At 46.1% G+C, this 22,173-nt stretch overlaps 1 protein-coding gene and 1 non-coding gene across 2 annotated transcripts; both read left to right on the top strand.

Annotated features, from left to right (window-relative positions):
• Positions 1 to 838: 838 nt before the first annotated feature.
• TRNAH-GUG (transfer RNA histidin (anticodon GUG)) lies at positions 839 to 910 on the top strand. The gene has a single exon. It is a non-coding gene; the product is annotated as a tRNA-His (tRNA).
• Positions 911 to 4,315: 3,405 nt separating this feature from the next.
• On the top strand, positions 4,316 to 8,453 carry LOC123187830 (pectin acetylesterase 2). The gene is made up of 12 exons (XM_044599789.1): positions 4,316 to 4,889; positions 5,748 to 5,830; positions 5,938 to 6,067; positions 6,209 to 6,282; positions 6,509 to 6,595; positions 6,684 to 6,808; positions 6,955 to 7,015; positions 7,178 to 7,231; positions 7,308 to 7,385; positions 7,470 to 7,575; positions 7,662 to 7,807; positions 7,998 to 8,453. Exons 1-12 carry the CDS (start codon positions 4,712 to 4,714, stop codon positions 8,115 to 8,117), a joined length of 1,242 nt encoding a protein of 413 aa, XP_044455724.1. The 5' UTR covers positions 4,316 to 4,711; the 3' UTR covers positions 8,118 to 8,453.
• The last annotated feature ends 13,720 nt before the right edge of the window (positions 8,454 to 22,173 follow it).

Here is a 22,173-nt window from a genome sequence, read left to right as displayed (position 1 = left end):
AAATTGCTCATCTCACTGGAAGGGGTAGTTTGAGGGGGTGAAGGTGACATTAGTGAAAACTGCACATCCACGGGGTAGGCGGAAAGTTGCACATCCACGGTCTGCTAGTTGCACATCGACTACTAGGCAGTTGCACAAAACGAGGTACTAAATTGCACACAAAAAATTTCATCGAAACATACCCATGCGGGATCTAGTTTCGAAGAGGACGTCGTAAGGGCTCCAACGGTGAAAGCGGATCTTAATTTCAATGTTTGGTTCTAAAGTTATGGCTTTTAAAATGAAAAGGAACTTTAAATTAATGTGTTCACATTTGGTTGCTTTCCAATCCGTAATTAAAAACATGCTGCATGCCCTTTCTATCTTTTTTACAATAGGAAAGAATCTTTTCTTTTTTATTTGATGAGAATATAAACTTGCTAAAAATGGCAGCCGCTGCGGAGCGCTAGCGAGCGCCCTGCCGCTCGCTAGACGCGTCCTTAAATCTTTGTTAGACAAGGAGCATAGACGCTTTGTTCAAGGAACTTACGAGGTACTATAAGAACATCGTCCTATAAGAGTAACACTGTATGGCTGCTATGGCCCTTTGAAGTGACAAAAGTACGTTGCGCCTACGTTCAAGCTTAACCTTCATGAGCGACCGATGCTAGATATTTTTCGAGAAGATAGGTATTGAAATTATATATGTTGAGAAAAATCTGTGTCACTGGACGACGGTCGATTGAGGCGCGACGACAAAATATGTCGGATTGCAATGCTAGGCGCTGGTGTTTTATGTAGAAGGAGTAAGCACTGGGCAAGCATATCTACATAAGCGTCTGAGAAACAGACAAAAGCTGTGGCTGTAGTTTAGTGGTGAGAATTCCACGTTGTGGCCGTGGAGACCTGGGCTCGAATCCCAGCAGCCACACTCCATCTTTTTTTACCTCTCTATTTTCCGTTTTATTCTGTCCTGCCATGGGCCGCACTTGACTTGCTCCTGCTGCTGTTCTGGCCCAGTTCACGGCAGGCCATGGAAAAGGCCTTCTAGACGACTTTTCGGTCCGACAGTCGCCCTCTTTTTTTTTTTGGCCTCCTTTTCCCGTCCTCGTCTTCCATCCCTGTTTTCCATGAAGTTTCCCGGCGACAGTGCGGCCCCACGGAGGCACGGCAAACGCGGTTTCAGCCAGCTGCCGGTCATGCTCCATTGTTCCCCACCTCATCGCGCAGTGCTGCCGCTGCCGGTTCGTGCGCAAGCTGTGCCTGTGCATGCACCGCATGGCCGCGTCGGCAGCTCCGATCGGCGGTGAGGTGCAGCGTCCCGCACGTGCTCCAGCTCGACAGATCTCATCATGTCACCGCCGCCGCCTTGCGCATCCTCACGATCCATGAACGCGATCGCCTCGCGGTGGCCGCTTCAAGTCTCCGGCGCGTGCGTGGTCCTGCTCCGGACATTGTTAATCTTTCTGCCTGAACTCAGCATGGCCTGAGCCTCTACCAAATCACCGTTGATTAATCAGCAGACACCAGAACATGCACGCATGCTTGCGGTTTAATTTCAGCCTCTGACCCCTGCAGGCTGATGCATGGGTAGGTAGGTGGGGAGGGCGTATCCAAATCCAGCCTAATCTCGCGGGCAAGATCCGATGCTACTGAAACTCCCCCGTTCTTGGATTATCACGCGGGAAGATTCGGGGTTTGGCAATGGCTTCGAAGCATAGTATGCTCAAGACATCGTCATGTGATCACTTGTTCACCGGAGTGGTGCGTAGTTTATTTGGAGAACCATGTGATCCGACGCGTGCGGCTCTGTTTTTCTACTCTGTTTCTCTGTCACCGGGCTCTGTTTTCTACTCTCCTGTTCCTCACCGACTCCCACCCTTGACCGGACGCTGGATGTCCGGCGTCCGGCGATGTGGCGTACCTGCTACGGCGTGGATGTGCTTGTACTGTTACTCATCGTGTTTTGTGCAGATCTTGTACTACTAGTATTCCACTAGTTCGTCTGACGTGTGGTTACACATTTGATCCATTGCAAAATTCCAGATGTTGAGTTAGCAGGGTGCTGCCACGATCGAGCCTTCGCTGAATCTACAGTGGCTGGCTTTCACGGCAGGAGCAATTTCAGCGAAAGTGGCTCCCGAGCTTAAATTAGGTCGTGGTGAACAGTGAAATCCAAAAAATATAGGAAATAAATTTTTTAAAATCTGAATCTCTTTTGTGGCGAATTTTAACAAATTTTTTCAGTGCTTGCAAAATTTCATCATCGAATAACATTCATGGAATCGTGGCAAAAAATGCAAAATTAACACTCCAAAATGCTTTCGAAAATAGCAATTTTGGAGCATCGATCTTATTTCCACGACTTCTACAAATGTCATTCCACGATGAAATTTTATGAGCACTCAAAACATTTGGATTTTAGTGTTTACCTGAGTTCATTTGAGCTCGAGCTCAGAAATACCGCGTCCCAATTTCGACCGATTTCTTCAAAACTGCAGCCTCTAAAAATGGGTTTAGATGAGATATCGAAGTCTTGTGCTGTTTTAGACTCTAAATCTACATCCTCCATATATTCTGGAGTCTGATTGCCAATTTCTTGTGGACAAAATGCCGGCCAAGCTCCCTCCACCCTTATCATCGTAACAACATCAACACGGCAGGTCGATCCACCCTTATGAAGTCTGCCTTAGCATCCCTTGTGATTTACCATTTGACCGCGCTTGACGTGCCACCAAAGTCCGACCAAGTCTCAGACTGCAAGGCTAACTGGAGAACAGTTTGTCGCCCTACCAACCTGGGTGGCTTGGCCATCCTCAAACTCGACAAGTTCTCTCGCCCTTTTAGGCTCCGCTAGCTTTAGTTTGCTTGGGTTGATCTGAAATCCCTTGTGACGATGGGGACAAAGACTTATTCTATATTGCGTGAACGATCACCATCGTCGATGGCAGTAAGACAAGTTTTTGACACTCTCCATGGCTCCATGGACAAAAGCCGACGGACACCGCACCGGGCATCTTCTCCGCCCTCTCCAAGCGCACCAATATCTGCGTCGCCAAGGCTATGGCCGATATTGGTTGGATACGCCACATCAATCTGCAAGGAGGCCTCTTGGCTGCCCTCACCAAACAGTTCTTTGACCTATGATGCAAGATCCATGCGGCGCGCCTTGTCCCAAAATTTATATATATTTTTTTCAAAATTTTCTGTTTTTTTTTCTTCGAATTTACTATCAACATGGGTGCACATAGGACATGTTCACCTTTGTATTTTGTTTTCTCGCCAGGCCGTGCAGCAAGTTGATACTAACTTGTTGGTGCTGGTTTAAGCTGGGAGAACGCTGCCAAGCTGCGGCTCCAGGGCACGTGGCCGTGCCGGTTGGTTACAAGAGCCGGTCAGGTCTCGTTTTCCATGGACGAATTATGGAGCGCACGTACGACGTACGCACGTAGTACGTGGATGCATGCAGCGAGTGAGCCAAATTCGGCGTGGCAAGTTGCAGAAACCAACGGAACAAAATTGGTGGTGGTCCTTCCCATTCCGTTTGGCGACGGAACCGGTGCGTGGTCTGGTTCCTATAAGTCCAAACCGGTCCGGTCCAATCAAGATATTCTGACGTGCAAGGAGGGTTTACATTTTTTTCCATTCGCCGGCCACACGCAAGGGCTGCATTGCTGTGGCGACAGAGGATCCGCGGCGTCTCCGTCGCCATCAGTGCAGTAGTTAATCAGATCATGCTTTCATTTCTGTACGTGTTGCATCTTCAAGAGTTTCAGTACTAGGCCCATGTTAAATGTGTGATTTTACCAGCGGAACATCCCAAACGCACTCTTCCGAATTTGCGCGTCCTCCCATAAATAAAAGAAACTCCAGCTGCCCGGATGCCCGCCGTCGGTCCCGCACACAGCTGAGCTGCCTGCAACCGAGCCGGCCAAAGGCGGGAACGTATCCTCTAACATCACGAAAGGATGTTACGAAACTACAGTGTAAATTCAGTGCAAAAAAGAAAAGAGATGTCATGGTTACTGTAGCAATATGTACTGTAGAAAGTTACTGTTCATAGAAAAAATAAATATGAGTTCGATTTTATTGCACCGCAATTTTGTTTGTATGTAATTTTTGTAAATGTATGCAGTAGATTTGTAATTTACAAATTAATTCAAGTTATTTTAGCCGTAATCATATGAATATGAAGAAGGGATGTCAGGTACTGTAACTTCCCTTCGTGATGTTAGAGGATCTCGTTCCGCCAAAGGCAAGGGCCCCAAAAGCCAGCAGTGAATGCAATCACAGTTTGCCTGAGCTGAGCTGAGCTTTTCACCCCCTTCCGAGCTCCACCGTCAGTCCCACACCTTTTTCTTCTTCCTCCTGCAGGCAGGCCGCAGCATCCGAGATGCTTTGCCTCCCGACCGTAATACCTCCGCGTTTACACTAAACCGGCCACAGTACAGCAGCAGCACATCGCATCGCAGCGCCGAATCTCCGGAAGCGGCTGGCTGCCTTTTCTTTCTTTCTTTCTTTCTTTCTTTAGTTTTGTCAGCAGCAGCCATTGCCAGCCAGCTGCGCTTGCACTTGCGCTCGGCCGGCCTCCGCTCCGCGTATAAGTTCCTTCCTTGCTTTGGCCACTTCCGCCACGATCCCTTCTCCCTCTTCCAGATCCATTCCTCTCCCAGCCCCAGGCCTCGCTCGCCTCCCCCGTTGGGACGGAGAGAGCTCGGAAGGGCAGGGAGCCATGGGTTCCTGGGTCCTTCTTGCTGTGGTTCTCGGGTCCTTGGTGGGAGCTGCGCGCGGCTCCGAGCCGTGGTCGAACGGCACGCAGGTCTACTCCACCAATGCCAACTCCGGCAGCGGCAGCAACGGCGCCTTCGTCGCCCTCACTCTCATCCAGTCCGCGGCCGCCAAGGGAGCCGGTAACTAATTAAACCCCCCTCTCCCAGAATTGTTCCTCCGTATGCTAGTAGAGTAGTACTGTAATATTTTTTTTTTGCCGGTAGTAATATTCTTTCTTGTTGTTGCAAAGATCGGTTTTTTATTGTCCATGTCACATGCTTGCCGTAGATTGGCCCAGTGAGCCGCATGATGCGGGTCTCTGCTGTGTCGACCCTGGTCGGTCAGAGTAACCATTTTTCTGATCTGATTGCTATTGCCATAGAGGGATTGTGATGGCTCATGTTCTACTATTTTTCTCCTCTTCAGTATCCACTTAGCCACTTAGGAGCTATGTTGATTGAGTGATCATGCAGTCTTATCCTTGTAGTACGATTGTTTGGCATAAGTAGCATGTGCCATGTGCCATGTGCGGATCTAGATAAATATATGCATGTGGATCTAGCCTTGCCTTGCCTTGCTGGTGGTGCCCATGATGTATTCTCCTCACCTAATTCGGGGGGTGGGGGGCTCATTGCCAACTGTTGGCTGTGAATTGTGCAAGCTAACCGTGCATGATTTCTTGGTCACCATTCCAAATATATCAGAGGTCCTAAATAGTTGGGCAGCCGACAGAAACACCAAGTAGGAAATTGCTCAAGATTTGAAGTCTTCTTAGGGCGGCTCTGCTTTATAAATGTGTGTTGTGATGATTCTGTTTGTGTAAAATTAACCAAATAAGACTCTGGTTACCGGTAACTGCTTTGGATTTTAGAAGCAGTATGGTTGTTGAAATATTTTGTGCTTCAGGAGTAATTCTTTCCATTTATACCAGAATTTGAGTATGCTTATTGCATGCTGCTAAATATACTGATGCTTACTTCCATGACATTGCCTTACAGTATGCTTGGATGGAAGTTTACCGGGTTACCACCTACACCGGGGATCTGGATCAGGGTCAAACAATTGGCTTGTCAATCTGGAGGTGAGTAATACTCCATGACTCACATATATGTGGACTGAGCGATAAGTTTGAATTGCACTACGGATTGTAAATGCCTTAGCTGATGGTGATTCCAAATCGAATTCCAGGGTGGAGGATGGTGCAATGATGTTAAAAGCTGTGTGTTCCGCAAGGGCAGTCGGCGTGGGTCATCGAACCACATGGAGAGGCAACTCCAGTTTACAGGCATAATGAGTAACAGGCCTGAAGAAAATCCTGGTATTCTTCTAAACAGTTGTCATGAACTTGTCTTGTGTAGTTTAGTAGTACTCCTTTTTTGTCCAAAAGAGGAATATAACTGTTGACACTCTGCTCCTATTTCCGTTTGAGGAATTGTAATGCTGTTTTCTTGTCTCTTAGATTTCTACAACTGGAACAGAGTGAAGGTTCGGTATTGTGATGGTGGATCCTTCACCGGTGATGGGGCTGACGCGGTTAGTGCAAATCATAGCTCTGCATTTTACTTCACAAGTGGTGGACCCTTTTTCATTTGAACAGTTCCCAAATAAACATGTACACTGGTTATTCCATCACATTACAATCCTTTTTTTAGTCTTGTACATAACAGATACTCCATTCTACCAAAATAAATAAATTTATATGGTATTTCTGCTTTTTTACTGATCCAATTCGATCCGTTTCTGAATTTTCTTTCTTCAGGCTTCAGGCCTTTATTTCCGAGGTCAGCGTATTTGGCAGGCTGCTATCGATGACTTGATGGCCCAAGGAATGCGTTCTGCTAGTCAGGTATTGGTGCCTCCATAGTTAAAATCATTTTTGTAATTAGCTTTTGGCAAATCATTTATGTTTACCTGATGCAACTTGATACCACCAGGCCCTTCTTTCGGGATGCTCTGCTGGGGGTGCTTCTGCCATACTTCACTGTGATGAGTTCCGTGGAATGTTTCCATCAAATACCAGAGTCAAGTGCCTCGCTGATGCTGGAATGTTCCTTGACTCGTATGTGCACATAATGAAGCTCTGCTTTCATATTATCGTTGTTACATTTTGTGCCTTATTTCTTTGCTGCTGTCAGGAAGAGCACTTCTATTTCCAGTCCACTTCAATGGCATGTTAAGGTGATATAATTCTATTACCATTTGCAGTGTTGACATTGCGGGTCGTCGAGAAATGAGAGATTTGTTCAATGGCATTGTGAGATTGCAGGTATTTGCCGCTCTCAGAAGTATTTTTCTGATACTTTGTGATAACTCTTTCTTGGTACTATGCTTTTCTACCTGTAGCACTGGTTCTGACTTTTATCTTAGAGTATTCATGTGCCAACCACAATATCTTCATTTTGCTGATGTTGTTAAAATTCAAATACAGGGTTCTGGAAGAAGCTTGCCTCGGTCTTGTACCTCTCGCATGGATAAAACCTCAGTAAGAAGACAACCATCCTACTACATGTGACAAATTTTATGTTTGCAAACGTTTTTCTAACTGCTTCTCCCTACAGTGCTTTTTCCCGCAGAACGTGTTGCCAAATATTCAAACTCCGACTTTTATCTTGAACACTGCTTACGACGTGTGGCAGGTGCTTATCATGCATTTTAACCCTCTGATTTAAGAGATACGAGACTGAGAGGAACTGAAACAAATTTTCCTTGTATTTTTCCAGCTTCAAGAGAGTTTGGCTCCCAGAACGGCTGATCCCCGGGGTCTATGGCAAAGTTGCAAGCAGAATTACGCCTCTTGCAATAGCAATCAGCTTCAGTTTTTAAATGGTATACTTCGCTGCCTTGTCAGATCTTCTGAGCCGTAATCTGTCAGCGAAAGAGTAGATTGAATGATCTCCCTATGTATAATGCAGGCTTCAGGAATGAAATGCTTAACGCTGTGAAGGGTTTCTCTGGGTCAGGGCAGAATGGGGTGTTTATCAACTCTTGTTTCGCCCACTGCCAGAGCGAGAGACAGGATACATGGTACTCAAGCAAGTCTCCTCGTCTTGGCAACAAGGTATGCACACAATGAGACGCAAGTTTGTTTTAGACAGTAGAAGGGAGAACACTCCTGGTTTTGAGATCATTGGATGCACACAAGGACGATTGAGATGAACATGCCAGACTATTTATTCCTTGTCAATTGCATGAAAAGTCAGCTGGTGGTTAGCCTGATGAAACTTCCTCTCATGCTTTTCGACGTGCAGAGAATCGCAGAAGCGGTCGGTGACTGGTTCTTCGAGAGGGGCAACGCCAAGTACACCGACTGCGCGTACCCTTGTGACGGCACGTGCCATCACCTTGTGTTCAAAGGGAGGCATCTCTAATACGATCATATCCTTTGATACCAGCAGCTGAAGTGCTGAAAACCCAGCGAGTGGGTACAACCGAAAAAAGGAAGGTATAGATAGAAGAAGATGGGTGCAAGTTGGTGGCTTGCCCGGCGTCCATCGCCTCAGATATGATAGGGCAGGGCCTCACATGCAAACGCGATGAGGTCCTCTGCGTTATTTTAGTTTCATATATCGTCGATTCTTTCCATTGCCAATTGCTACTCCCTCGATGTATCTGAATATTTGAACCACACTGGTGTATAACCTTACATGTTCATGTATTGAATGTGGTAATATGAAATTATGAATAATGTGCTTAGTTCAGAGACATATTGGCTGCTCGTGAACTGCTGAAAACTGCAACCGGACTGTACTCAGCATGACTGCAACCATGTTGCTTAAGTAATAGTACTACTACAATGCTCTTGAGTCTAAAAAAATGAGCTCGAGTTTATTACAGTTCTCTGCCTATATTCTTCATGTGCACCTTGGCACTCCCTACTGGAGTAACAGCTCAACTCAATAAATATTTGAGATTTTTTTTGTCACAAACTATGGTATGGAAGACAATGGCACAACACTCATAGCCTGGAACAAAGTGTGCAAACCAAAACAGCAAAGTGGTCTTGACATCCTGGATATTTTTGTTCACGACAACTCTGTTGATGAAAAAATTGTTCAAGTTTCTGAACAAAGATACTATCACACAAGCACTCCTTTGGAGAAACTGGAAGGCGGTGGAGGGCACATCTGGCCTTATTACCTGAATTTAAAGAAGCCAGCTCCTGCACTGTGATCACTGGACAAACCAGAGCATTCTTATGCCATTGATGATTCTCTATCCATCGAAAGATTTTGTGCTTCTGATGATTGGACTGAACACTTTCATATGCCCCCTTTCTACTCAAGCATTCAATCAATTCATTCAGCTTGGGAGCATCATACCAGAGCTAAGTGACAGTGGAAAAGATAAATGGGCCTGCACTGGTCAAACAACCAAGTACTCTTCCATGCAAATGTACAAGCACCTGATGGGAGACGTGGAAGGACACCGGATCTTCAAACTGATATGGAATAGCTCTAACAGACTTGGGCCCTGTTCGGATCCCCTCCGCTCCCCAACTGCAGCTCCCGGAGCGGAGGGAGCGCCAGTACAATCGCGCGGAGCGGCTCCAACCCAGCTCCTCGCACGGAGCGGAGTTGAGAGTCGGGAGAGCTTTCGAACAGGCTCTTAGGGCATGTACAACAGTGTCTACTCAGCTGTCTGCAACACAGTCCATGTAGGAAATTATATGATGTTGCTGGAATTTTGTCTATTTTGGGCCTAGCCCAATAGCAGTTTCAGAAATTCCTAATAAATCTTAGAGGCCCACGCAGCCCATTTGTGCAAGGCAAGAGGTGGAACAAAAATTTAGTCCCACATTGCTAGTTTAGAGGGAGTTGGACCTCTTTATAAGGGAGGTTCTTTCCCCACATGTATGAGCATGAGAACAAGAGGGACATCCACGCGCGCTCCTCCTCCGCCGCCCGCCTCGTCACGACGCGCCGCGCCGCGCCGCGCCGCGCCGCGGGTTGCGGGAATGAGAATGAGCCGAGCCGATGTCTAAATTTTTGCCACGCACGACGGGTATACGAAAGGTCACGTGGGAGTTGAAACGTTTTTCTGTAGTGGACAATGAATTCGAACGGCGCGCCTCTTCGGCCTCCGAAACCGCACCTTTTGAGTCCTGTACGGGAGAAGGGTGATAAGGTTTTTGGGGAGCGCTCAGCGCGACTACTGGCTGCTTCATCACGGACGATCCGGTCGCCGACGACTACTTCCCCGACGACGACTTCTTCCCCGACGTCCACGACCTCCTCGACGACATGGCAGGCGAGGACACCGACCCCAAGTCCAGCGCTTCTGCTGCTGCTGTCCCGTACGTGTTCTTGTCTTTCCTGTTAAAGGTTCTGCCGCAGTTCCTTGTTCTAGTCCTTGTCCTACACATGTTAGGTTCTACTTCATATATGCTACTTGCTATACTGTCTGCTTTAGATATGATAGGCTACGGTTCATATATGCAGAAGCTATTTACCTTCTCTCTGTCAGAACGCATGACTTGTTTTATCTCTTCTATATTAGTCATGCTTTATCTAGTATTTCTGTTAATAAAATCATTTGGTAAATTGCTCATATTTCCAACAATCCAAAAACCTTATTATAGGCAATTTACCCCAAGTGGTTTTGCTGCTTCCATGAGACCTCCTATGTTTGAGGGTATCCACTATAAGAGGTGGCGCGTGAGAGCAGTCTTATGGTTTCAAACCATGAGTTGCTATGACGCCACTCTCGGCAAACCTGAAGGAGAGCTTGATGCTCAACAGGCACAAGCTTTTCAGAAAATGGATACTCTGTTTAAGGCTGCTCTCTTGAGTGTTCTTGGTGAGAACATAGTTGATGCTTATGCGTCAATTGATAATGGAAAAGATATGCGGGATGCACTCGAGGCCAAGTTTGGGGTCTCGGATGCTGGCAGTGAACTGTACATCATGGAGCAATTCTATGATTACAGGATGACTGAAGAGCGCTCCGTGGTTGAGCAAGCTCCTGATATACTGTCATTTGCTAGAGAACTTGAGCACTTTAGTTGTATGCTACCGGACAAGTTTGTTGCTGGAGGTATCATCACTAAGCTTCCTCCTTCATGGAGGAACTTTGCTACCTTGCTGAAGCATAAGAGGCAGGAGTTTTCCATCCCGGATCTCATTGGCACTCTTGATGTGGAAGAAAAGGCGAGAGCAAAGGACACACATGCTTGAGGTATTGAGGGAGGATCTAGTGCCAATGTGGTACAGAAGCAGAACTTCCAGCCCCACAAGTTCAAGAACAAGGGCAAGTTTGATGGAAAAGCAAAGTTTGATGGAAAGAACAAGGCTGTGCAACACACGAACTTCAAGCAGAAGAATGGCAAGAAGAAAGGTGCTTGTCATGTGTGTGGGGATCCTAATCATTGGGCTCCTAGTTGCCCTAATCGCTATGACAAGCGTCATCCTGGGAAAGGCGGCAAGACCACTAATGTTGTCATTGGAGACACTGACATGAAGGATGCTGGGTATGGTATATTTCCCACTATTCTTTCAGTATGTCATTCTCCTGACTGGTTGATTGACATGGGTGCTAATGTGCATGTATGCGGTGATATTTCCATGTTTTCGTCTTATCAGACCGCAGGGACTTCAACCGTGCTGATGGGCAACGGTTCAAGTGCTTCTGTTCGTGGTGTTGGCACGGTCGATCTGAAGTTTATTTTGGGGAAGATCGTGCGGCTGAAGAACGTGCATCATGTCCCCTCCGTCAATAAAAATCTTGTTAGCGGATCTCTTCTGTGTAGAGATGGCTACAAGCTTGTCTTTGAGTCGAATAAATTTGTAATATCCAAGTATGGAACCTTTGTTGGTAAAGGCTATGAGTCAGGAGGCTTGTTTCGTTTATCCTTATCAGACGTTTGCAATAAAGTTGTTAATCATATTTGCAACAATAGTGAATCTAATGTGTGGCATTCATGTCTTTGTCATGTTAACTTTGGTTGCATGTCGTGACTAGCGAAGTTGAACTTAATCCCTAGTTTCACCACCGTCAAGGGTTGTTTGGCAAAAGTCAATGCTCCAATTTCAAAGAAGCGGAAGCTTGGACCAAAGACCGTGGATTGTGTTTTCTTGGGATATGCTTTTCATAGCATTGGCTATAGATTCTTGGTTGTAAAATCTGAGGTACCTGACATGCATGTCGGTACGATCATGGGGTCGAATGATGCGACTTTCTTTGAAGATATCTTTCCCATGAAGGATATGGCTACCTCATCTAATTAGGAGATGCCTAGTTCATCGAATCAGGAACCAGTTACAAATACCGAACCCACAATTTCGATGGAACACTTTGAAAGTCCTGTGGAGGAGAACAATGAAGTTCCTATTAGGAGCAAGAGACAGAGGACTGCAAAGTCCTTTGGTGATGATTTTCTTGTGTACCTCATAGATGACACTCCCAGTTCTATTTCAGAGGCCTATGCATCTGAAGATGCTGACTACTGGAAGGAAGCGGTTCGTAGCGAGATGGATTCCATCTTGGTAAATGAAACTTGGGAGATAACTGATCGTCCTTATGGGTGCAAACCTATAGGATGCAAATGGGTATTCAAGAAGAAGCTTAGGCCTAATGGTACTATTGAAAAGTACAAGGCTCGGCTCGTGGCTAAGGGTTATACCCAAAAGGAAGGTGAAGACTTCTTCGATACTTACTCACCTGTGGCTCGACTGACCACTAGTTGAGTTCTGCTTTCACTAGCTGCCTCGCATGGTCTTCTCGTTCATCAAATGGATGTTAAGTCTGCTTTCCTAAATGGAGAGTTGGACGAGGAAATTTATATGGAACAACCAGATGGGTTTGTACTAGATGGTCAGGAAGGGAAAGTGTGCAAATTGCTGAAGTCTTTGTACGGACTTAAGCAAGCACCCAAACAGTGGCATGAGAAGTTTGAAAGAACTTTAACAGCTGCAGGCTTTGTTGTGAACGAAGCTGACAAATGTGTGTACTATCGCCATGGTGGGGGCGAGGGAGTTATCCCGTGCTTGTATGTTGATGACATACTGATTTTCGGAACCAATCTGAATGTTATTAAGGAGGTTAAGGATTTCCTATCTCGTTGTTTTGAGATGAAGGATTTAGGAGTGGATGATGTCATTCTGAACATCAAGTTGTTGAGAGACGATGATGGTGGGATTACATTGCTTCAATCTCACTATGTGGAAAAGATCTTGAGTCGCTTTGGCTATAGTGACTGCAAGCCCTCTCCAACACCATATGATGCTAGTGTGTTGCTTCGAAAGAATCGAAGAATTGCTAGAGACCAATTGAAGTATTCTCAGATTATTGGCTCACTTATGTACTTAGCCAGTGCTACAAGACCTAACATCTCTTTTGCTGTTAGCAAACTGAGTCGGTTTGTTTCAAAACCAGGAGATGTGCATTGGAAAGCTCTAGAGAGAGTTTTGCGTTATTTGAAAGGCACTGCAAATTATGGAATTCACTACACCGGGCATCCAAAGGTGCTTGAAGGGTATAGTGACTCAAACTGGATCTCAGATGCTGATGAGACAAAGGCCACGAGCGGTTATGTATTCACTCATGGAGGTGGCGCTGTTTCTTGGAAGTCTTGCAAGCAGACCATCTTAACAAGGTCAACAATGGAAGCAGAACTCACAACACTAGATACAGCTACGGTCGAAGCAGATTGGCTTCGTCGGCTCTTGAATGACTTACCGGTTGTTGAGAAACCTGTACCGAGTATCCTTATGAACTGCGACAATCAAACTGTGATCACGAAAGTGAGCAGCACAAAGGATAACATGAAGTCATCAAGACACGTTCAGAGAAGGTTAAAGTCTGTCAGGAAAATGAAAAACTCTGAAGTTATTGCATTGGATTATATCCAAATGTCTAAAAATTCGGCAGATCCTTTTACTAAGGGTCTATCACGTAATGTGATAGATAATGCATCAAGGGAGATGGGTATGAGACCCACAATATGAGTTGTTCACAGTGGTAACCTATTCTTTGTGATCGGAGATCCCATGAATTAGATGTGGAAGACAAGCTGTTGGTCAACTGAGAGGAGAGTATCCTTACTATTCACAATACCACTCCATGAAGATGCAATACTCTCCTTATCTGCATAGCAGGTTGATGTATATCTTAATGTGTTCTAAGTGGCTTATTTAAGCAGAGATGTTATCCTGCAGAACATCTTTTGAAGAACACACCTATATGAGTCTGATTGTCAAACATTGCAATCTATGAGAGTAGGGTTCTCTCTAATAAACTCATGAAAGGTCACGGAGTATGACGCATAAGCTCCACCCGCGGGGAAGACCCACAGTAGCCACGCATCGTTCAAGGCTTTATGTGAAGCTAGATTCGCAGAAAACTTGCAATTCAGGGCCCAGTCCACTGTTCAAGTTGCTTACTAGTGTAGCATAGAGTTCTAGGTGGAAGTTTAACTTAACAGTCTCCACTGCAATACCGGTATATAAAACAGTGTTTTGGAACCAAAGGCAAAGTTTTGTGTGCCTCTGGGATCTCGTGGGGGATTGCTGGAATTTTGTCTATTTTGGGCCTAGCCCAATAGCAGTTTCAGAAATTCCTAATAAATCCTAGAGGCCCACGCAGCCCATTTGTGCAAGGCAAGAGGTGAAACAAAAGTTTAGTCCCACATTGCTAGTTTAGAGGGAGTTGGACCTCTTTATAAGGGAGGTTCTTTCCCCACATGTATGAGCATGAGAACAAGAGGGACATCCACGCGCGCTCCTCCTCCGCCGCCCGCCTCACCACGCCATGCCACGCCACGCCTTGTCATGACGCGCCGCGGGTTGCGGGAATGAGCCGAGCCAATGTATAAATTTTTTCTACGCACGATGTGTATATGAAAGGTCACGTGGGAGTTGAAACGTTTTTCTGTAGTGGACACTGAATTCGAACGGCGTGCCTCTTCGGCTGCTGCCTGTTCGCTTCATCTCCCTTCGTTGCTTCTCCTCCCGCCGCAGCCTCTTCGCATCCTTCTCCTGTGCCTATATAAGAGAGGTCGCTCCTGTCCAGAGTGACACACCAGAAGATCCCCTTCATCTCGCCACAAAGTTCCTGAGCACTGCGCTGCTGCTACGATCTTCCCCATCCCGGCTTGCGGCGTGCACCGCAGGTCGGGACAGTAGGCCTCCAAAACATCACGTTTTGAGTCCTGTACGGGAGAAGGGTGATAAGGTTTTTGGGGAGCGCTCAGCGCGACTACTGGCTGCTTCATCACGGACGATCCGGTCGCCGACGACTACTTCCCCGACGACGACTTTTTCCCCGACGTCCACGACCTCCTCGACGACATGGCAGGCGAGGACACCGACCCCAAGTCCAGCGCTTCTGCTGCTGATGTCCCGTACGTGTTCTTGTCTTTCCTATTAAAGGTTCTGCCGCAGTTCCTTGTTCTAGTCCTTGTCCTACACATGTTAGGTTCTACTTCATATATGCTACTTGCTATACTGTCTGCTTTAGATATGATAGGCTACGGTTCATATATGCAGAAGCTATTTACCTTCTCTCTGTCAGAACGCATGACTTGTTTTATCTCTTCTATATTAGTCATGCTTTATCTAGTATTTCTGTTAATAAAATCATTTGGTAAATTGCTCATATTTCCAACAATCCAAAAACCTTATTATAGGCAATTTACCCCAAGTGATTTTTCTGCTTCCATGAGACCTCCTATGTTTGAGGGTATCCACTATAAGAGGTGGCGCATGAGAGCAGTCTTATGGTTTCAAACCATGAGTTGCTATGACGCCACTCTCGGCAAACCTGAAGGAGAGCTTGATGCTCAACAGGCACAAGCTTTTCAGAAAATGGATACTCTGTTTAAGGCTGCTCTCTTGAGTGTTCTTGGTGAGAACATAGTTGATGCTTATGCGTCAATTGATAATGGAAAAGATATGTGGGATGCACTCGAGGCCATGTTTGGGGTCTCGGATGCTGGCAGTGAGCTGTACATCATGGAGCAATTCTATGATTACAGGATGACTGAAGAGCGCTCCGTGGTTGAGCAAGCTCATGATATACTGTCATTTGCTAGAGAACTTGAGCACTTCAGTTGTATGCTACCGGACAAGTTTATTGCCGGAGGTATCATCACTAAGCTTCCTCCTTCATGGAGGAACTTTGCTACCTTGCTGAAGCATAAGAGGCAGGAGTTTTCCGTCCCAGATCTCATTGGCACTCTTGATGTGGAAGAAAAGGCGAGAGCAAAGGACACACGTGCTCGAGGTATTGAGGGAGGATCTAGTGCCAATGTGGTACAGAAGTAGAACTTCCAGCCCCACAAGTTCAAGAACAAGGGCAAGTTTGATGGAAAAGCAAAGTTTGATGGAAAGAACAAGGCTATGCAACACACGAACTTCAAGAAGAAGAATGGCAAGAAGAAAGGTGCTTGTCATGTGTGTGGGGATCCTGATCATTGGGCTCCTAGTTGCCCTAATCGCTATGACAAGCGTCATCCTGGGAAAGGCGGCAAGACCACTAATGTTGTCATTGGAGACACTGACATGAAGGATGCTGGGTATGGTATATTTCCCACTATTCTTTCAGTATGTCATTTTCCTGACTGATTGATTGACACGGGTGCTAATGTGCATGTATGCAGTGATATTTCCATGTTTTTGTCTTATCAGACCACAGGGACTTCAACCGTGCTGATGGGCAATTGTTCAAGTGCTTCTGTTCGTGGTGTTGGCATGGTCAATCTGAAGCTTACTTCGGGGAAGATCGTGCGGCTGAAGAACATGCATTTAGTCCCCTCCGTCAATAAAAATCTTGTTAGCGGATCTCTTCTGTGTAGAGATGGCTACAAGCTTGTCTTTGAGTCGAATAAATTTGTAATATCCAAGTATGGAACCTTTGTTGGTAAAGGCTATGAGTCAGGAGGCTTGTTTCATTTATCCTTATCAGACGTTTGCAATAAAGTTGTTAATCATATTTGCAACAATAGTGAATCCAATGTGAGGCATTCGCGTCTTTGTCATGTTAACTTTGGTTGCATGTCGCGACTAGCGAAGTTGAACTTAATCCCTAGTTTCACCACCGTCAAGGGTTGTTTGGCGAAAGTCAATGCTCCAATTTCAAAGAAGCGGAAGCTTGGACCAAAGACTGTGGATTGTGTTTTCCTGGGATATGCTTTTCATAGCATTGGCTATAGATTCTTGGTTGTAAAATCTGAGGTACCTGACATGCATGTCGGTACGATCAAGGAGACGAATGATGCGACTTTCTTTGAAGATATCTTTCCCATGAAGGATATGGCTACCTCATCTAATTAGGAGATGCCTAGTTCATCGAATCAGGAACCAGTTACAATTACCGAACCCACAATTTCGATGGAACACTTTGAAAGTCCTGTGGAGGAGAACAATGAAGTTCCTATTAGGAGCAAGAGACAGAGGACTTCAAAGTCTTTGGTGATGATTTTCTTTTGTACCTCATAGATGACACTCCCAGTTCTATTTCAGAGGCCTATGCATCTGAAGATGCTGACTACTGGAAGGAAGCGGTTCGTAGCAAGATGGATTCCATCTTGGTAAATGAAACTTGGGAGATAACTGATCGTCCTTATGGGTGCAAACCTATAGGATGCAAATGGGTATTCAAGAAGAAGCTTAGGCCTAATGGTACTATTGAAAAGTACAAGGCTCGGCTCGTGGCTAAGGGTTATACCCAAAAGGAAGGTGAAGACTTCTTTGATACTTACTCACCTGTGGCTCGACTGACCACTATTCGAGTTCTACTTTCACTAGCTGCCTCGCATGGTCTTCTCGTTCATCAAATGGATGTTAAGACTGCTTTCCTAAATGGATAGTTGGACGAGGAAATTTATATGGAACAACCAGATGGGTTTGTACTGTTGGAAATATGCCCTAGAGGCAATAATAAAAGTGTTATTATTATATTTCTTTGTTCATGATAATAGTCTTTTATTCATGCTATAACTGTATTATCCGGAAATCATAATACACGTGTGAATACATAGACCACAATATGTCCCTAGTGAGCCTCTAGTTGACTAGCTCATTGTGATCAACAGATAGTCATGGTTTCCTGGCTATGGACATTGGATGTCGTTGATAACGGGATCACATCATTAGGAGAATGATGTGATGGACAAGACCCAATATTAAGCATAGCACAAGATCGTGTAGTTCGTTTTGCTAGAGCTTTTTCAATGTCAAGTATCTCTTCCTTAGACCATGAGATCGTGTAACTCCCGGATACCGTAAGAGTGCTTTGGGTGTACCAAACGTCACAACGTAACTGGGTGACTATAAAGGTGCATTACAGGTATCTCCGAAAGTGTCTGTTGGGTTGACACGGATTGAGACTGGGATTTGTCACTCCGTATGACGGAGAGGTATCTCTGGGCCCACTCGGTAATGCATCATCACAATGAGCTCAAGGTGACCAAGTGTTTGGTCACGGGATCATGCATTACAGTACGAGTAAAGTGACTTGCCGGTAACGAGACTGAACAAGGTATTGGGATACCGACGATCGAGTCTCGGGCATGTAACGTACCGATTGACAAAGGGAATTGCATACGGGGTTTGATCGAATCCTCGACATCGTGGTTCATCCGATGACAACATCGAGGAGCATGTGGGAGACAACATGGGTATCCAGATCCCGCTGTTGGTTATTGACCTGAGGTCGTCTCGGTCATGTCTGCATGTCTCCCGAACCCGTAGGGTCTACACACTTAAGGTTTGGTGACGCTAGGGTTATCAGGAAGACAAGTATGTGATTACCGAATGTTTTTCGGAGTCCCGTATGAGATCCCGGACGTCACGAGGAGTTCCGGAATGGTCTGGAGGTAAAGATTTATATAAGGAAAGTGGTTAAACGGACACCGGAAAGTTTCGGTGGCATACCGGTATTGTACCGGGGCCACCGGAAGGGTTCCGGGGGTCCACCGGGTGGGGCCACCCCTCCCGGGGGGCCACATGGGCTGCGTGGGAGAGGGAGCCAGCCCCTAGTGGGCTGGGCGTGCCTCCCCACCTAGGCCCATGCGGCTAGGGCAAGGGGAGGGGAAACCCTAAAGGGGGCGCCCCCTAGCTTGGGGGGCAAGCCACCCTTTTCCCTCTCCCTTTGACCGCCGCCCCCCTCTAGGGTTTCCCCTAGAGGGCCGGCCCCCTTGCCCCTCTCCTCTTATATATAGAGGGGTGAGGGGAGGGCTGCTCAACACAAGCCAAGGCGCAGCCCCTCCCCTCCCCAACACCTCTCCTCCTCCGTACGTGCTTGGCGAAGCTCTGTCCGAGTACTGCTGCACCAACTGCACCACGCCGTCGTGCTGCCATTGGAGCTGTCTTCCTCAACCTCTCCTTCCTCCTTGCTGGATCAAGACGGAGGAGACGTCGCCCGTACCATACGTGTGTTAAACGCGGAGGTGCTATCCTTTCAGCACTTGGTCGTCGGTGATCCGAATCACGGCGAGTACGACTCCCTCATCACCATCCCCTTGAAAGCTTCCGCACTCGATCTACAAGTGGTATGTAGATGCAAACTCTCTCCCTTGACTCATTGCTTAGATGAACTCATAGATGGATCTTGGTGAAACCGTAGGAAAAATTTTAATTTTCTGCAACGTTCCCCAACAGTGGCATCATGAGCTAGGTCTATGTGTAGTTCTCTATTGCACGAGTAGAACACAATTTTGTTGTGGGCGTGGATCTTTTCAACTTGCTTGCCACTACTAGTCTTATCTTGCTTCAGCGGTATTGTGGGATGAAGCGGCCCGGACCAACCTTACACGTACGCTTACGTGAGACCGGTTCCACCGACTGACATGCACTAGTTGCATAAGGTGGCTGGCGGGTGTCTGTCTCTCCCACTTTAGTTGGAGCGGATTCGATGAAAAGGGTCCTTATGAAGGGTAAATAGAAGTTGACAAGATCACGTTGTGGTTATTCGTAGGTAAGAAAACGTTCTTGCTAGAACCCAATTGCAGCCACGTAAAAGATGCAACAACAATTAGAGGACGTCTAACTTGTTTTTGCAGCAATTGTCATGTGATGTGATATGGCCAGAAGTTGTGATGAATGATGAATGATATATTGTGATGTATGAGATCATGTTCTTGTAATAGGAATCACGACTTGCATGTCGATGAGTATGACAACCGGCAGGAGCCATAGGAGTTGTCTTTATTTTTGTATGACCTGCGTGTCATTGAAGAACGCCATGTAAACTACTTTACTTTATTGCTAAACGCGTTAGTCATAGAAGTAGAAGTAGTCGTTGGCGTGACAACTTCATGAAGACACGATGATGGAGATCATGATGATGGAGATCATGGTGTCATGCCGGTGACAAGATGATCATGGAGCCCCGAAGATGAAGATCAAAGGAGCTATATGATATTGGCCATATCATGTCACTACTTTATATAATTGCATGTGATGTTTATTATGTTTATGCATCTTGTTTACTTAGATCGACGGTAGTAAATAAGATGATCCCTTATAACAATTTCAAGAAAGTGTTCCCCCTAACTGTGCACCGTTGCTAAAGTTCGTCGTTTCGAAGCACCACGTGATGATCGGGTGTGATAGATCCTTACGTTCACATACAACGGGTGTAAGACAGTTTTACACATGCAAAAACACTTAGGGTTAACTTGACGAGCCTAGCATGTACAGACATGGCCTCGGAACACGGAGACCGAAAGGTCGAACACGAGTCGTATGGAAGATACGATCAACATGAGAATGTTCACCGACGATGACTAGTCCGTCTCACGTGATGATCGGACACGGCCTAGTCGACTCGGATCGTGTAACACTTAGATGACTAGAGGGATGTCTAATCTGAGTGGGAGTTCATTCAATAATTTGATTAGATGAACTTAATTATCATGAACTTAGTCTAAAACCTTTTGCAAATATGTCTTGTAGATCAAATGGCCAACGCTCATGTCAACTTGAACTTCAACGCGTTCCTAGAGAAAACCAAGCTGAAAGATGATGGCAGCAACTATACGGACTGGGTCCGGAACCTGAGGATCATCCTCATAGCTGCCAGGAAACAATATGTCCTAGAAGGACCGCTAGGTGACGCTCCCGTCCCAGAGAACCAAGACATTATGAATGCTTGGCAGTCTCGTGCTGATGATTACTCCCTCGTTCAGTGCGGCATGCTTTACAGCTTAGAACCGGGGCTCCAAAAGCGTTTTGAGCATCACGGAGCATATGAGATGTTCGAAGAGCTGAAACTAGTTTTCCAAGCTCACGCCCGGGTCGAGAGATATGACATCTCCGACAAGTTCTATAGTTGTAAGATGGAGGAAAATAGTTCTGTCAGTGAGCACATACTCAAGATGTCTGGGTTGCACAACCGTATGACCCAGCTGAATATTAACCTCCCTGATGAGGCAGTCATTGACAGAATCCTTCAGTCGCTCCCACCAAGCTACAAGAGCTTTGTGATGAACTACAATATGCAGGGGATGGTAAAGACCATTCCTGAAGTATTTTCTATGCTGAAGTCAGCAGAGGTTGAAATCAAGAAAGAACATCAAGTGTTGATGGTCAATAAGACCACTAAGTTCAAGAAGGGCAAGGGTAAGAAGAACTTCAAGAAGGACGGCAAGGAGGTTGCCGCGCCCGGTAAGCCAGTTGCCGGGAAGAAGTCAAAGAATGGACCCAAGCCTGAGACTGAGTGCTTTTATTGCAAGGGGAAGGGTCACTGGAAGCGGAACTGCCCCAAATACTTAGCGGATAAGAAGGCCGGCAACACTAAAGGTATATTTGATATACATGTAATTGATGTGTACCTTACCAGTACTCGTAGTAACTCCTGGGTATTTGATACCGGTGCCGTTGCTCATATTTGTAACTCACAGCAGGGGCTGCGGAATAAGCGGAGACTGGCGAAGGACGAGGTGACGATGCGCGTCGGGAATGGTTCCAGAGTCGATGTGATCGCCGTCGGCACGCTACCTCTACATTTACCCACGGGATTAGTTTTGAACCTTAATAATTGTTATTTAGTGCCAAGTTTGAGCATGAACATTGTATCTGGATCTCGTTTAATACGAGATGGCTACTCATTTAAGTCTGAGAATAATGGTTGTTCGATTTATATGAGAGATATGTTTTATGGTCATGCTCCGATGGTCAATGGTTTATTCTTAATGAATCTCGAGCGTAATACTACACATATTCATAGCGTGAATACCAAAAGATGTAAAGTTGATAACGATAGTCCCACATACTTGTGGCACTGCCGCCTTGGTCACATTGGTGTCAAGCGCATGAAGAAGCTCCATGCTGATGGACTTTTAGAGTCTCTCGATTATGAATCATTTGACACATGCGAACCATGCCTCATGGGCAAGATGACCAAGACTCCGTTCTCCGGAACAATGGAGCGAGCAACCAACTTGTTGGAAATCATACATACCGATGTGTGCGGTCCAATGAGTGTTGA

This window comes from Triticum aestivum, chromosome 2A, assembly GCF_018294505.1.
Source record: "Triticum aestivum cultivar Chinese Spring chromosome 2A, IWGSC CS RefSeq v2.1, whole genome shotgun sequence".
Taxonomy (NCBI): Eukaryota; Viridiplantae; Streptophyta; class Magnoliopsida; order Poales; family Poaceae; genus Triticum; species Triticum aestivum.
Note: the sequence above shows the minus strand (reverse complement) of the source record. Positions and strands in the feature narration are given on the sequence as shown.